The following is a 17,334-nucleotide window of genomic DNA, read 5'->3' on the forward strand; positions in this document are numbered from 1 at the left end:
TCCTGGGCTCCTGACTTGGAACCTGTTAGATAATGTTTGGTTTTTTGGGTTTTTTTTTAGACGGAGTCTCACTCTATCACCAGGTTGGAGTGCAATGGCACGATCTCGGCTCACTGCAACCTCCACCTCCCGGGTTCAAGCAATTCTCCTGCCTCAGCCTCCCAAGTAGCTGGGACTACAGGCGCAGGGCCACCATGCCCAGCTAATTTTTTTATTTTTAGTAGAGACAGGGTTTCACCATGTGGCCAGGATGGTCTCTCTTGACCTCGTGATCCGCCCACCTCGGCCTCCCAAAGTGCTGAGATCACAGGCGTGAGCCACTGCGCCTGGCCAATAATGTTTGTTTTAAGCCTTATATTTGTGGTAACTTGTTACACAACAGTAGAAAATGAATACACCCAGAATTCCTGAAAAAACACTGGGGCTCTCAGGCATGACCCCTACATTATGTGCTACCTAGGAAACTCTGGGCCTGGGCCCAGGACACAGAACTTGGTGAACGAGGCCAGAGGGTGTGCCACACACCCACAGTGGGCACTCTGGACTTCAAGGTAGAAGAGGCCCTGGCTTTCAAAGCAAATCGTGTACCCCACCTCCCCGCGCCTGCCTGCCTCTGCAAATGCCTGTTAGTTCGGCCCTCAGAGATGGGCGAAGCCTGAGGAATCACAGACTGCCAGGAGATCACGAAGTCCACCACCTGAATCTCAGCACTTGGCACAGTGCCTGGTACACAGTGGACGCCCAACAAACGGCTTGCTCGGAGAACAGAAAGAGCCCTCGAGTGCGCGTCTGCTGGCCTCCTCTTTGTGCAGAAGGGAAAAGGGAGACTGGGAGCGCCGCAGACCTGTGGGGTCCCGCCGCGGGTCAGGGCTGGTCCTCCTGCCGAGCGCCATCCCGGGCCCAGGCGGAGGGGGCGCTGCGGCGGGAGGCCACGGCAGGCGGTGGCGGCGGGCCGGGGGCGGAGCGGCGGCTGGGCCGCCCCAGTGAGTGAGCGAGCGAGCGCCGCGCGCGCCGCCGCTGCCACCTCCGCTGCTCGGCCCGGTCCCGGAGCGGCCCGGCCGGCCCGCTGGGCGCGGAGCCGAGGCCCGCGGCCGGCCGCATGAAGGACTGCGAGTACCAGCAGATCAGCCCCGGGGCCGCCCCGCTGCCCGCCTCCCCGGGGGCGCGCCGCCCCGGCCCCGCCGCGCCCCCAACCCCGGGCCCTGGGCCCGCGCCGCCTGCCACCCCCGCCCCGCCTCGCTGGAGCAGCAGCGGCAGCGGCAGTGGGAGCGGGAGCGGGAGCCTCGGCCGGCGCCCACGGCGCAAGTGGGAGGTGTTCCCGGGCCGCAATCGCTTCTACTGCGGCGGCCGCCTCATGCTGGCCGGCCACGGCGGCGTCTTCGCGCTCACGCTGCTGCTCATCCTCACCACCACCGGCCTCTTCTTCGTCTTCGAGTGAGTTCCGCTGCCGCTGCGCCCCCTCCCAGCACCCTGCCGCGCACCCGACCTTCCCAATCCCTGCTGGGCACTCCGTGCCCTCCCCTGCGCGTCCCTGGCCCTCATCCTCCCTGCCCCTTTGGGATCCTCCTCGGGCCTCTTGTCTGCTCCCCTGGCCCCTGCGCACCCCCATCCCTGCCAGATGCCCCATCCTCCCTGGTCCATTTGGGTGCCCCATCCGCGCTGGTGCTCTCCACCCTCCCAGCCGCTCTATTCTCCCTGGCCGCACCCTGGCACCTGCCTGCCTGCCACTGCCAGGAGCACCACCCTCCATGCCCCTCCACGGCCCCCATCCTCGCTGCCCTCTCAGAATCTGCCCCAGGGCTCCTTGGACAGGCCCCTCCTGCTCACCCATTCCTGGACCATCTCTTGCCAACCCCCCAAGTTCTTTCTGACCCTTGTATCCCTTCCTGACCACTTCGAGATCTTGTGTGTCCTTTGACTGTGCTGCACACCCGCCGTAAACATCCTAGTCATCCTCGCTGCCCTCTCCGGGGCCCTCCAGGGTCCCCACCTTTTCTCTAGTCTCAGACACCAACCCCGCTTTTGCTTCCCCTCAGCCACGCACACCCCAGGCCCCAAGCCATCTTTTCTCAAAATCTTTGGGCCTGTCGGGCCCCCTTTCCTTCTCCAGAACCTTCCTTAGTTTCTCCAGAGCTTCCTGTCCTTCCCTCAGTTCCCACCTGCCTCCACCCAGCTGGCTCCCAGGCCCCTGGCCCGCCTCCTGACCACCTGGTTTTCTTTCCCTGCTCAACATTCTGGAGCGTCCCTCTGGCCTGTTCCACATCAGCAACAGCTGCAGTGCCTTGTTGTTTTTCAGGAAAGAGTTCGGAGTGCTTTCGGGCGACAGGTCATATTTGCCCCCCTAGGTTTTTCACCTCTTCATATTCCCCAGTGACCCAGGACTGACCCACACATAATCTCCATTTTATAGATGGAGAGTCATATATTTGTATTAGAAGTTTTCCACCCACCTGTGAGCCACCTGCACCATGATTCCTTGCACACACACTCACACGCCCACCCACCCACCCTTGCTTCATGAGCCCTGCTGTCCCCTCCCGACTCCCCATCCTTTGTGGTCGTCCTTCTTAATTATACAATGTAGTTAAGAACTCTAACAGACCTGGTTCAAATCCCAGCTCCACCACCCACTAATTGTGTGACCTCAGGGCAGTCACTTCACCCCCTCAGTGCCCCAGTTTCCTCATCAGTAAAATGGGATTTATAATAGTACCCACCTTGTAAGGTTGTCCTGAGGGTGGCATGAGGTCACATGCAAGCTTTTAGCCCAGTAACAAGCACACAGTGTTGGCTGCTATTAGTACTTGTGTTGTCTTTATCAAAAAAGCACTTCCCAAGGGCATGTGGCCACAGTAAGGCTATCGTAGAGACACCCTCCCCCAGGTACCCTTTCTAGCTGCCAGATCATGTATCTGCAACCTTGGGTTTCCCCTTGAAGCAAGGTGAAGACTTCCTATAAATTAGCTTCTCCTTTCACCCTTTTACCACACACTCTGCCCTTGTTTTCTGAGTAGTGTAGATAAAAAGTTTAGGGATGAATTACAAGCAGAAGCTCTGGGGGGCCCAGAGCTCAGCTCTGGACTGAGTTTCAGATCTACTTCCCTGGGGTGGCCACGTGAGTGTTCTGGAAGTGCCTTTTCCAGTATTCCCTGGGCTGCCCTCTCAGTCCCCACACCCAGGGCTGCAGCCGAGGCAGGAGGAAGCAGTACTTGCCGTGGTTGACCCACATGACCCTGCAGTGTGATATCTGGCCTAACTTCTGAACTAGAAGCAAGACCTTCTCTGGGTTAACCGGGTATCTTCACTGGTGACTGTTTTGTCTCCAGCAAGGGAGGAAGCAAGGACTTCTGGGTTTGGGGAGAGCTTGTGAACCATGTTGTGGTTTGCCCTGCTTGTCCTCATTGGGGGCCGGTAGATTGGCAGAAGAGTTTGGGTTTGGGCCGAGAACTCACCTGGGTCTGGACTGGATGCTCCCCATTTCTCTGGGAAAAGGTAAGGTGCTCTCTAAACCTTTCCTGCTATGAATGGCTTTGCTTCTTTGGCTTGGTGGATTGTTGCACGGGCCTCCAGCAGGGATCCCGACTTCTGCCTTACTTCCCACCCCCATACAACAGCCAGAGTGCCCTTTTGATTCTAAGTCAGGCCTGAATCTTCCCTGGCCGCTGCCCCCTGCTCTCTTCTGTCCTCGTCTTCGAGGCATGTCATCCTCCGTGCACACTCCTACCTTCTGGGCCAGTGCTTGGAATCCCCTTCCTGCAGGTGGCCGCATGGCTCACCCTCTCACATTAGGCCTCCCCCGTCCATCCGCGCAGCATAGCAAACCACTCCCCTCCAGCACCTCTCCTCTCCCCTCATTTATCGCTCTCTGAAGCACTTGCCACCACCTGACATATTATGTTATACTTGTTAGTTTCTTCCTTGTCTTTGCCCATGAGAGCAGGACATTCTCCTCTGTTGCAGCCTTGGTGCCTAGAACTTGCACCTGGTATGCAGTAGGTGCTCATACTTATTGAATTAATGAATTGACAGTGTATTTGAATGAATTGACAGTGTATTTGCTGGGAGACTGGAAACCCTAGCTCTGTCATTGACTAGCTGGATGACCTTGAACCTAGCTGTGGGCCTGGGAGAGCTGTGGGCCTCTGGAGAATCAGGAGGCTAGGACTTGGTGGTTCCTGCAGGCTCTACAAGTCTTAGATTTCAAGTCTTCTCTGTCCCCCTACACAAGTCTGGTTGCATATGAACTGGATTCACTGCCATGTGGGTGACACTGAGGGCCCACTGGTTCTGTTTGAGGGTCAGACCCAGAAACCATTGAGATGTATGGAGCAGAGCGTGGCCCACTGGGAGCCCTTGGCCTTGGCAGTCTGCTCCTCAGGAGAAGGGCTTCTCTGAAGGCCAGAGCCTCTGATGATGGAGACTTCAGAAGCAGCATGCAGGTGCCCACAGGTGTGTGCCTACTGTGCCACTCCTGGAAGCTTGGCTGATCTCAGGCCTCCCAAGGCCCCGTCATCTCCTTACCCGATCAGGTGCTACTCTGGCTATGGGATGGTGGTTAATAGTATGAACCTCAAAGTCAGACCTGGCTTGGGTCCCACTTTAGCACTCCTGAGCCATGTGACCTTGGGCAGGTTACTTAAGCTCTCTGAGCTCTAGTTTCCTCATCTGTAAAGTGAGGAGCATAACTTCACAGGGTCCCAGTGAGGATTTGATGAGAAAGTACACAGGAACTGCTTAGCCTGGTACCTGACCCATAGTAACTATCTGTACTTCGAATGTTACTAATAGTAATTTATTAATTAGGGCAGTGTCTGGCACATAGTAAGCCTTCAAAAGATGGTAGCTATTTTTCTGTCCCCTGGCAGCAGTTATTTACCGGGTACTTCCTTGGTGCCAGGTGCTGTGCAGTGTGCTGGAAATATAAAGCCGAACAAGAGAACATAGTCTATAACCACAGAGGAGCTTACGATTTTTTGTGTTTGTTTGTTGTTGTTGTTGAGACAGAGTTTTGCTCTTGTTGCCTAGGCTGGAGTGCTATCTCGGCTCACCGCAACCTACACCTCCCGGATTCAAGTGATTCTCCTGTCTTAGCCTCCTGAGTAGCTGGGATTACAGGCACATGCTACCACACCTGGCTAGTTTTTGTATTTTTATTAGAGATGGAGTTTCATCTTATTGGTCAGGCTGGTCTCGAACTCCTGACCTCAGGTGATCTGCCCGCCTCAGCCTCCCAAAGTGCTGGGATTACAGGCGTGAGCCACTGCACCTGGCTGAGCTTATGTTTTAGTGAGAGAAAAATAGCCGTCACATAGACAAGTAGCTGAAATATATACTAAATGTTATGCAGGAAAGGAGCGTTGAAGTTTGCTGTGTGCAGAGTTGTTAAGGAAGGTCCTTCTGAGGAGGGAAGAGGAATCTGAGAAAAGGAACAGCAAGTGCAAAGGCCCTGAGATAGGAGAGAGCCAGGCTTGTTCTAGGAACTGTCGTGAGGCCATTCTGATGGGAGGAGCAGGAGCAAGAGGAGAGTTTTGTAAAATGAGGCTGAAGTCCTCAGTAGGGCCCAGATCATGCCTGGCCTAGAAGGCCATGGTAGGGAGTTTGGATTTTATTCAAAGTATAATGGGAAGCAGTTGGGAGGTTTGAAGCAGGGAAATGACATTATCTGATTGACATTTCCAAAAGATGGCTCTGGCTTCTGGGTGGACAGTGAGGTGCCAACAGAGAAGATTGGCCATAGAGAGAGAGCCCTGATAGCTTCACTATCATGAAGCCATTCTCCCACCAGTGTCCAGAACTTCTAGAATGTTCTGGCCCTAAGATGGAGGAGGGAGCTTGAGGAGGGCTATGGTAGGCAGCCTGCCTGGGGACAGAGGGACAACCATTCAGCAGGCACAGGCTATTCTCTGAGGCAGCCGGGGTCAGGGGGTCTGAAAGCACTGCCTCGGGGATACCTGCCTCCCTTGCGTCACAGTGACAGAGGCTGGACCATGCAGTTCCCCCAGCCCTCTACTCATTCTTCAGGTTGGAGCTTAGGATTACCTTCTTCAGGTTGCCTTTCCTGACTGTGCTACTGTGTTCCCCTCCCCGACTAGAGCACACATCACCCTGTGTGGCAATTCCCTGTTTACATGTCTGTTTTCCCCACTTGACCATAAGCCACAAGGGGGAGGGGCTCTTGTCTTACTCATCGTCATTATTCATGCTGCTTATTGAAAGTGTTACCTGCCACAGAGAAGACCTCAGTAAATATTTGTGGACTGAGTGAGTGAGTGAATGAATGAGTGAGTGAACACTGCAGGATGGTTTGTCTCAGGTAACAGTCCACTTCACTAGTGTCTACCTGAAGCTCTGTGTATAGAGGGATTCTCTGAATGCAGAGGTTAGGAATTCTGGGATCTATTGGACACATCTGCCATGTGCTCAGGAGGAAAGTGTAACACAAGGATCAATTAGTGATGTCTATTCCCGGTACTTATTGGGAACTTGCTGCACTCACCGAGGAGCTGTGCCTCTGTCTTAGAGCAAGGCTGTATTCAAGATTTTGGTGGTGGTTGCTGGAATGACAGTGCCTGCCAGGTGCTGTAGCCCTGTGCCACAGGGAGCCCTTGGGTTGTCTGCTGATCTCTCTTCATCTCTCGTTCTAGCTGTCCCTACCTGGCCCGCAAGCTGACCCTTGCCATCCCCATCATCGCTGCCATCCTCTTCTTCTTCGTCATGAGCTGCCTGCTGCAGACAAGCTTCACCGACCCTGGGATCCTGCCCCGGGCTACTGTCTGTGAAGCAGCCGCCCTGGAGAAACAGATCGGTGAGGTTTCTACTCCCAGCTGAAGCTGGGTCTCCATAGCTCCACATTCCCTGACTTTGGAGGAGGCCTGGTTTTCTCTTCCAAAATTTTACTAGGAACTGGGGATGCAGTCGTGAGCAAGGCAGGCTGGAGCTGACACTGGCACAGAGGGAGACAGATGATCAACAAGTGAGCAAATAAGTAAGCAAGAAATGCTGGCCAGCAAAGGCCCCAATGGCAGCCAGAGTGGAGCTGAGTAGTTCCTGGGGGCCAAGCACTATTTTAAGCTCTTTATATGCATGATCTTATTTAATCCCCCAGTAATCCTATGAGGTAGGTACTATTGTTATTCTCCTTTTACTGATTAATTAAATCAAGGCAAAAGAGGGTCCAAGATCACAAAGTAAGTAGAAGAACTGGGATGAGACCTCAGGCCAGAGCCCCTGCTCTTAAACATTCATATACACTTATTCATGAACTCATCAAACATTTATTGACCCCCTACTATGTGCCAGCACTTTTTTAGGTGTGATATAGCGGTGAACAAAACTGACAATATTGCCTGTCCTCATGGAGATTGACAGTTGAGGAGGAAGGAGACAATAAACAAACAAATAATTCAGACAGAAGAAAGGAGAGAGGGAGGATGAAGGCTGCAGGGAGGTGTGTGGTTTTACATAGGGTGGCCAGGGAACATCTTGTGAAGGAGGTGACATCTGAGCAAAGAAGCACCGGCCTGAATAGATGAGGGCTTGAGCGTGGGGTTATCTAGGGAAGAGCCCAGTAGGTGTTGGGGAGTGGGCTAGTTTGCGTTAGGTGGTCAGGGGAGACCTCCAGGAGGACGCGGCACTGGAGATGAGTGTGGTAGAAATACAGGGATCTGGGAACAGTAAGGCCAAAGCCCAGAGTGGCAAACAGCCTGGGTGTGTGTGAGGAACGGCAGTGGCCAGAAAGACCCTGTGCTCCCAGGCAGCCCACGTGGCCCTTGATTCCTTTCAGACTGCTGTGTGGCTTCCGGGGTGGTGGGCCACTAGGGATGGGTCCCTAATCTCAGCTTGCTGCACCCCAGTTCCTTCCTGCTGAGAAATGACGTGGCTACTTGCACACTTCGGGGCTTTCCGGTCCGTGGTTAGTTCCTTCCCCTAACAGGATGGTGTTCACACAGGCGTTTAAACACCCAGCTGGCCCTGAAGACATCTAGTGGCCTGTAAATGTCAGAGCCCTGCTGCATCCATCGCTAGAAATCATTTCACTAATACTCTGTACAGCAGGGAGGGAGGGAGGGCGAGCAGCTGGAGTGGATGTTGTCTGGGCTCTGTCTGCTCTTTGTCTCATTCCTCTGCCCGGGCCCATCCTCAGCCATGCCCACAAGCGCCACCTCATCTTGCCTACATCCAGCTTCCTTCCCCCTCAAACTCCAGGTCCCTGGCCACTCCTTCAGGATCCCACAGTCTGACCTGGGCTAACCCACCTGGCAGCTGGGGAAGCCCAGCTGTGCCCCATTCTTCCTCCCCTTCAGGTCAGGGCTAATCGTGAGGCAGGATTATTGTCCAGCTCAGCCGGACCCAGAGGTCTGGCTGCCCATCCTCGGCCTCCTGTGAGCTGTGTGGATCACAGTGATTATCCCCACAAATCTTCACAACAGCCCAGTGAGGGCAACCCTGTTAACCAGTTGTACCGATGGAGAAACTGAGGGAGGTGATGACAGGGCCAGGGATAAAGGAGCAGAGATGGAGTGTGTGCCTTTCACTCCCAAACCCCTTGCTTTCTCTTCTGAGATGGCAGCAGGGACACATCTCCTTCATCCTTTGTCTCCACTTGTTTCCTGTGCTCTGGGAAGCTTCCTGATCCCGGTTGGGCCAGGCCTTCCATGGCACATTCCCAGAGCACCTTCTCCTTCCTTCTCTGAACCTGTGCTGCAGCGGTGGTCATTACAAAATTGTTCTTTCTTTTTTTTTTTTTTTTTTTTTTGAGATGGAGTCTCGCTCTGCCGCCCAGGCTGGAGTGCAGTGGCCAGATCTCAGCTCACTGCAAGCTCCGCCTCCCGGGTTCCCGCCATTCTCCTGCCTCAGCCTCCCGAGTAGCTGGGACTACAGGCGCCCGCCACCTCACCCGGCTAGTTTTTTGTATTTTTTAGTAGAGACGGGGTTTCACCGTGTTCGCCAGGATGGTCTCGATCTCCTGACCTCGTGATCTGCCCATCTCGGCCTCCCAAAGTGCTGGGATTACAGGCTTGAGCCACCGCGCCCGGCCACAAAATTGTTCTTTTTGCTGGCCTGTGAGGGCGTGGAATTCCAGCATCTTGTTCACCTTGTCGCCATGTAGAAGGCTCAGTGACGTTGGCTAAATGAGTAAATGAATGACTGAAGAATGGGTGAGCTTCTGTGAAGGCCCTCCTTGCTCTGTCAGGGTGACAGGTGAGGAAACGGTCAGGACATCTCCCAGTTGGGCATCATGGGTTTGTTCATGTGTGTGTTAATTCTATATGCTGACCCCTGACAGCAGAGTGAAGGCGGGTGGGGGCCAACAATGAATCTGATAGGAGCTTCTCTCATGGGTTCCAAATGAGTTGGCCCCAGATGTTAGCCCTGACCAGCCACTGCCAGTGAGATCAGGCTTCGGAAGAGGGTCAGAGGAGTCAAGAGCATCTTCTGCCTGGGGGACTGGAGAAGCTTCCCTGAGAAGTGATGCTTGAGCCACGCCTTTAAGTTTGGGTGGAATTCAAGCACAGGAGCTGTGTGGAGGCAGCCCTTCAGGCAGACAAAGCTGAGGGAAGAGAGGGTGGCAGAGGGAAGGAGGAGGGATGGGAACGGGCCACTGAGCAGTCCATGTTGGCTGGAATACGAGGAGCACTTCAGATAGTTAGGGATCCTAGGGATATTCCCATTGGAAGGATGGGGTGGAATCAATCTTGTAGGGTGCTGAATGTCAGGGCCTAAGACTTTTCTTTAGGAACAAGTGCAAAGTGTAAAAGTGGCATTTTGGGGGCCTTTGAATTCTCAAACTTGAATAGAAGCCAAATTTTCAGGTGTGACCAGGAGACTTCTTTTCTTTTCTTTTTTTTTTGAGACGGAGTCTCGCTCTGTCGCCCAGGCTAGAGTGCAGTGGCGCGATCTCGGCTCACTGCAAGCTCCGCCTCCTGGGTTTACGCCATTCTCCTGCCTCAGCCTCCTGAGTAGCTGGGACTACAGGCGCCCTCCACCGCGCCCGGCTAATTTTTTGTATTTTTAGTAGAGACAGGGTTTCACCGTGGTCTCGATCTCCTGACCTTGTGATCCACCCGCCTCGGCCTCCCAAAGTGCTGGGATTACAGGCGTGAGCCACCGCGCCCGGCCGTGACTTCTAACTAACTAAAGTAAAACATATTTCCCAGGGCTAGTGCAGTGGCTCACGCCTGTAATCCCAGCACTTTGGGAGGCCGAGGCGGGCGGATCGCAAGGTCAGGAGATTGAGACCATCCTGGCCAACATGGTGAAACCATGTCTCTACTAAAAAATTAGCTGCGTGTGGTGGCACATGCCTGTAATTCCAACTACTCGGGATAGGCTGAGGCAGGAGAATCGTTTGAAATGGGAGTTGGAGGTTGCAGTGAGCCAGGATTGCGCCACTGCACTTCAGCCTGGCAACAAAGCGAGACTCCGTCTCAAAAAACAAAAAAAAAGACAAAAAACATATTTTCCTGAAAATGGTGAGGACTAAGATCATTGAACCTTTTCCAGAAGGTTGGGAGCTGTCTCTGAGGCAGGTGGTGTTGTTCATGTGAGCATGAACTGATTACCTGGTCCTAGACTCATGTAGACAGTGTGGGCTTTTCCCTTTGGTCCCCCAGCCCAGCAACTCCAGCCCAACAGGTCTGGCCCAGGGCTCCTGCCCTGTAGGGACAGTCTGAGGTAGAGTGACCAGCTCCTCCCAGTTTACCCAGGACCACCTGGAAAGTCTGCTGTCTTAGGAAACCACTCAATCCCAGGAAAATCAGGGCACTCGGTCACCCTCATCTGAGATCCTGTCTTGCCGGCTGATGGGCTGTGCAGCTGGCTCACCCTACAGGCTCTAGGCAGTTGGGAAGAAGTAGGAATATTGCTCGCAGAAGCTCCTGGTCTGATGGGAGATGATAGAGACATCCGAATCCAAGTGACAGATGCTCACTTAGACCCCGTTACAGTTCACAGGACGGACGCAGAGGCTGCGTCTCTCTCCACTGCCCTGCACCAGCTCCCAGACCCCATCTTCTCCGTCTCCAGGACGTGTCCGCCCACTTCCCCTGGCCAGTCCTGAAGCACACTTCCCCTGGACAGACCTGCCTCATGTTTCACCTGAACTGGCTCAGGGCTCTGCAGAACAGGCCCCCACTGGGCCTTTCCCTTCAACTGTAGTTATATTTCCAAGATCCAAATTTGTCCCCCCACCCATGCCCTGTCCCCCCACAAACCCTACAGAATTTGGGTGACTCTCTGGTGCCCTCAGTACTGCTTCCTGCATATTAGTGATATTAGTCCAACCTTTGTGATTTTTCCTTCTGCATTCCACCTTGTACCTTCATTTCTTTAGTATTTTCCTCTAAATGGCTCATCTTTAAATATATGTGTATAATATATATATATTTCATATACATTAAATATACATTAAATATATGTTTATATATTTAATACATACATATAATATATATTTAACATTTAATATGTATACGTTTAACATATTTAATATGTATAATATACATTTAACATATATTTAATATGCATAATATATATTTAACATATTTAATGTGTAATATATTTAACATATTTTATATATATATTTTTATATATATATATATATGTTTTTGTTTTTTGAGACAGAGTCTCGCTCTGTCACCCAGGCTAGAGTGCAATGGCATGATCTCAGCTTACTGCAGCCTCCACCTCCTGGGTTCAAGCAACTCTCCTCCCTCAGCCTCCCAAGTGGCTGCGATTATAGGTATGCACACCATGTCTGGCTAGTTTTGTGTCTTTAGTAGAGATGGGGTTTCACCATGTTGGCCAGGCTGCTCTTGAACTTCTGACCTCAGGTGATCCATCTGCCTCAGCCTCCCAAAGTGCTGGGATTACAGGCATGATCCACCGTGCCTGGCTCCTCTTCTATCTTGAAAACTCACTCATGAAATTAAGGCAAGCTGCAGCCTACCCCTGCCACCACTCCTTTCCTGCCGGTCCCTGGCGCCCCCAGCCACGCTGTGCACTAGATGCCTCAGTGCGTTTGCTTGTGCTTGTGCTGTCCTTACCTGCCGTGGTGAGCCAGAGTGCTCATTCTTTCTGATCCAGCTTTGCTGCCACTTCTTTTGTTGTTTTTTTTTTTGTTTTTTTTTTTTTGTTTGTTTGTTTGTTTGTTTGTTTTTGAGACGGAGTCTCACGCTGTTGCCCAGGCTGGAGTGCAGTGGCGCGATCTCGGCTCACTGCAAGCTCCGCCTCCCGGGTTCCCGCCATTCTCCTGCCTCAGCCTCCTGAGTAGCTGGGACTACAGGCGCCCGCCACCGCGCCCGGCTAATTTTTTGTATTTTTAGTAGAGACGGGGTTTCACTGTGGTCTCGATCTCCTGACCTTGTGATCCGCCCGCCTCGGCCTCCCAAAGTGCTGGGATTACAGGCTTGAGCCACCGCGCCCGGCCACTGCCACTTCTTTTGTTGCTTGCTTTTTTAAGATGGAGTTTTGCTCTTGTTACCCAGGCTGGAGTGCAATGGTGAGATCTCGGCTCACCACAACCTCTGCCTCCCATGTTCAAGCAGTTCTCCTGCCTCAGCCTCCCGAGTAGCTGGGATTACGGGCATGCCCCACCATGCCCCACTAATTTTGTATTTTTAGTAGAGACGCGGTTTCTCCATGATGGTCAGGCTGATCTCAAACTCCCGACCTCAGGTGATCCGCCTGCCTCAGTCTCCCAAAGTGCTGGGATTATAGGCGTGAGCCACTGTGCCCAGCCCCTTGCTTTCTTTTTAAATTATTTTTTGTAGAAACAGAGTCTTGCTATGTTGCCCAGGCTGGTCTCAAACTCCTGGACTCAAGCAGTCCTGCAGCCTCACCCTCCCAAAGTGTTGGGATTACAGGCATGAGCTACTGCACTTGGCCTGTTGCTTTCTTGAATGCTGCTTCCTGCCTCCACCCCACATATTTCCCTCTGTGTTCTTGAGGCATTGAGTATAGACACTAGTAATGTCATTAATTGAATAGCTATTAGGTTGATATTATATTATTTCTGATTTGTGTAAAATTTTACAGCGTTGATGTCATCATTACCCATTCTACAGGTGAGGAACCTGAGGCTCAGAGATTGACCAGCTTCTTAAGGTCACAGGCTAACAATTGGCCATGCCAGGGTTCAAAATAAGATCAGGCAGGCCCAGAGTTACCACACAGAGGCACTGCCTTATAGGACGACTCTAATTATCCACTTCTGTCTGACTCTGCCCTCAGGCGGGCTCTTCCTGTATCCACAGGCCTAGCACTAAGCCTGGTATGTGGTAAAGGCTCCATGAGCCCAGAGATGGACAAAAGTGGTCTGGGAGGATTATGGAGACCCAGTACTCGAGGCCTAGGAGCTGTGGCTGACCTTGAGCTGGCCTTAGAGGCGGGGAGACTGCAGTCCTTTACAGGTGACAACAATGAAAGGGCAGAGGGCAGTCAGGGCCTTCTTGGCAGCCCGCAGCCAGCCCTGGGGAACTTCCACGGCCCCAGCCTTTCAGGCTCTGACCGCAAAAGGCCTGCCTGCTCCTCTCCAAGAGCTGTCTTAGGGTGGGGAAATTCCTTTGCCCTCACAGCCATTCAGTGACGAGGAGCCTTGCCTTTCCTCTCATTTTCACATCCTCAGAGCTTTGGTTTCTGCCTGGAAGGCAGCAGGAGGGCCTTGCCAGCATAAGGGCACCTTTTTACTTGGGGAAGAGCCTGGCATAGCAGAAACAGCCCTGGAGTAGATCTAAGATTCCCTGAGGGCAGGGATAGCATCACTTATCATCACTCCCTTCTTTCTTCTTTTCTACAACAAATATTTTTTGAACATCTGCAGTATGTCAGGCAGGCACAGGGTGAACAAAACCAATATCTTTGGCTCATTTCTATGAATTTGCCCCTTACCTTCCTGCCACCCCCAGACCTTGTACAATAACTTGCACATAGTATGTGCTCATGTGTGAAAGAGTGAACAAATGAGTGCCCTGGAAGACAAGGGTCCTAGTTTCAGTGCCATCTTCTATTATTGGAGTAAACGCGGTTTCCCATCTGTAACTCACAGGCACGGATCCCCTTGCCCAGCCCAGAGCAGTCTCTGTGATTGAGTGAGACTGGGAATGTCAGTACACTTTGAAAGTCACTTTTCTCTATTGAAACTGAAGAGACTTGAGTCTTTTGGTCAGGATTGGAGAGTGGACTTGCTCCAGGTGCTTATAAGCTGCCACCAGTAGTGGCTGCCGGGAGGAGCAGGTTGAGGAGGATTCTGAGGCTGAATCTTGGACAGTGATTGGTCAGCACTATCTTGTCTCAGCAGTGGGAGAGCTGCTTGTCTTCCCCCATGCAGGATGCAGCCCCTGCAGAGCCTCCTTTGCCCCAACTCTGGTGACTTTCATTTAGCACCAGGCGGACCCTTGCTCCAGCATGACACAGCGCTCTGCCTCCCCTGGCTCCTGGCAGCCTCAGGAAGCTGGAGTACAAAGCTTCATTTGCAGAGTGCTGGAGAGAAAGAAGCCTGGCTGATGGAGGCCAGAACATGCTTAGCAGTTCCCTCCCTATCCTTAGGGGAGGCTTGGGTTCCCCTCTCCCCTGAGGAAGACCTGTGGGATTCCACTGAGGATTCCAGTAACTTCTCTCAGTGCTGGAGAGATCTGTGGCTGTCCTTCACTCACAGACGGGCTGTGTTCTGAAGTTTTCTTCATAACTCCATTGTTTGTTTGGAATGCTGTGTTTTGTAGAAACAACAGTCATACTAATGGCTGATATTTGTTAAGCCCTTGTCAAGTGCTAGCCACTTTGCTAAAGCCACTTGGTGAATTCTCTTTTTTTTTTTTTTTTTTTTGAGGCGGAGTCTTCACTCTGTCGCCCAGGCTGGAGTGCAGTGGCACCATCTCGGCTCACTGCAAGCTCCGCCTCCCGGGTTCGCGCCATTCTCCTGCCTCAGCCTCCGGAGTAGCTGGGACTACAGGCGCCCGCCACCGCGCCCGGCTAATTTTTTGTATTTTAGTAGAGACAGGGTTTCACCGGGTTAGCCAGGATGGTCTCGATCTCCTGACCTCGTGATCCGCCCGCCTCGGCCTCCCAAAGTGCAGGGATTACAGGCGTGAGCCACCGCGCCCGGCCTGGTGAATTCTCACCTAATCCTTCCAGCAGCCTTCTGAGGTGGACTCAATGATGTTCCATTTTATTTTATTTTTTTGAAACAGTCTTGCTCTGTCACCCAGGCTGGAGTGCAGTGACATGATTTCGGATCACTTCAACCTCCACCTGCCAGGTTCAAGTGATTCTTCCTGCCTTAGCCTCCTGAGTAGCTGGGATTACAGGCGCCCGCCAACACGCCTGGCTAATTTTTGTATTTTTAGTAGAGACGGGGTTTCACCATGTTGGCCAGGCTGGTCTCGAACTCCTGACCTCAGGTGATCCGCCTGCCTCAGCCTTCCAAAGTTCTGGGATTACAGGGGGTGAGCTACCACATCCAGCCTTTTTATTTTAATTTTTAAATTTTTTTTAGAGACACAGCCTCGCTCTGTCACCCAGGCTGGAATGCAGTGACGTGGTCATACCTCACTGCAACCTTGAACTCCTAAACTTTCCCTTCAACTGTAGCTATCTCTTGTTAGGTTGTTTCATCACCACCTTGACTTCCTGCCTCAGTCTCCCATGTAGCTAGAATTACAGGTTCATGCCACATACAGCTATTTTTTTTGGAGGGAGGGACAGAGTTTCGCTCTTGTCGCCCGGGCTGGAGTGCAGTGGTGTGATCTCAGCTCACTGCAACCTCCGCCTCCCGGGTTAAAGTGATTCTCCTCCGTCAGTCTCCTGAGTAGCTGGGATTACAGGTGCCCACCACCACACCTGGCTAATTTTTTTTTTTTTTTTTTTTTTTTTTTTTTTTTGAGACGTAGTCTTGCTCTGTCACCAGGCTGGAGTGCAGTGGCTGAATCTCGGCTCACTGCAACCTCCACCTCCCGGGTTCAAGCAATTCTCCTGCCTCAGCCTCCCTAGTAGCTGGGACTACAGGCACGCACCACCACACCCAGCTAATTTTTTGTATTTTACTGAAGGCGGGGTTTCACCATGTTATCCAGGACGGTCTCGATCTCCTGACCTTGTGATCCGCACGCCTTGGCCTCCCAGAGTGTTGGGATTACAGGCATGAGCCACTGTACCTGGCCCACCTGGCTAATTTTTGTATTTTTAGTAGAAATGGGGTTTCACCATGTTGGCCAGGCTGGTCTCGAACTCCTGACCTCAGACAGGTGATCCACCCACCTCGGCCTCCCAAAGTGTTGTGATCACAGGCGTGAGCCACCTCGCCCAGCCCACATACAGCTAATTTTTTAAAATTATTATTCTTATAGAGATAGGGTCTCACACTATGTTGCCCAGGCTGGTCTCAAACTCCTGGCCTCAAGCAGTCCTCCTGCTTCAGCCTCCCAGCGTGCTGGGATTACAGGCGTGAGCCACCATGCTTGGCCTTCCATTTTATTTATTTAGCAGGTGATGGCACAGAGAAGTTGAGTGACTTGACCCACCTCACTCAGCTAGTAAGTGATTGGACTGAGATTTATACCTACATGTCTTTCTGACCCCAAAGCCTATATCCAAGTCAGGAAGGAAGCAGTGAGTGGGGAGCCATAAGCTGGGACTCTGGGGCCTGTGGGACAGGATTAGGGGTTTGGTTTGGAGTAGTATCACCAGCTTTGGAAAGAGCTGCTGGGGGTTCTGCATCCTGGAGCGTCATGGCATGAACAGTTGGTCAGGAGCAATGTCAGGGGCTCCTGGGAGGCTAGTACTGTGCTCAGGGCTGTGGAAGCATCTCATTCGGCCCTTAGCACAATCCTATGAAGGTGTGACTTGACCCATCTCCATTTTACAGATAAAGAAACTGAGGTGGCCGGGTGCGGTGGCTCACCCCTGTAATCCCAGCACTTTGGGAGGCCGAGGTGGGTGGTTCATGAGGTCAGGAGTTCAAGACTAGCCTGGCCAACATGGTGAAACCCTGTCTCTACTAAAAATACAAAAGGTTAGCCAGGCATGGTGGCAGGCGCCTGTAATCCCAGCTACTCGGGAGGCTGAGGCAGAGAATTGCTTGGACCCTAGAGGTGGAGGTTGCAGTGAGCCAAGATCGCGCCACTGCACTCCAGCCTGGGCGACAAAGCGAGACTCCATCTCCAAAAAAACAAAAGAGAGAGAGAGAAAGGGTCCCCCTTTATTGCCCAGGCAGGTCTCAAACTTCTGGCTTCAAGCAATCTTCCTGCCTCAGCCTCCCAAAGTGCTGGGATTACAGGCATGAGCCACTACGCTTGACCCTGTGAGCTAATAATAATAGCTCACACTTGCTAACCATTTGCTTTG

General features: G+C 52.5%; 2 protein-coding genes across 2 annotated transcripts in view; both read left to right on the forward strand.

The window, feature by feature from the left end:
- The window catches only part of NUDC (nuclear distribution C, dynein complex regulator), a 149,587-nt gene that overhangs the window by 19,758 nt on the left and 112,495 nt on the right, over positions 1-17,334 (forward strand). The window lies entirely within an intron of this gene.
- Positions 983-17,334, forward strand: part of ZDHHC18 (zinc finger DHHC-type palmitoyltransferase 18) — a 30,759-nt gene continuing 14,407 nt past the window's right edge. The window contains exons 1-2 of the mRNA XM_050795790.1: positions 983-1,434; positions 6,645-6,805. Coding sequence (XP_050651747.1) covers positions 1,100-1,434; positions 6,645-6,805 — 496 coding nt within the window. The 5' untranslated portion in view covers positions 983-1,099. The remainder of the gene's footprint in view (positions 1,435-6,644; positions 6,806-17,334) is intronic.

This window comes from Macaca thibetana, chromosome 1, assembly GCF_024542745.1.
Source record: "Macaca thibetana thibetana isolate TM-01 chromosome 1, ASM2454274v1, whole genome shotgun sequence".
Taxonomy (NCBI): Eukaryota; Metazoa; Chordata; class Mammalia; order Primates; family Cercopithecidae; genus Macaca; species Macaca thibetana.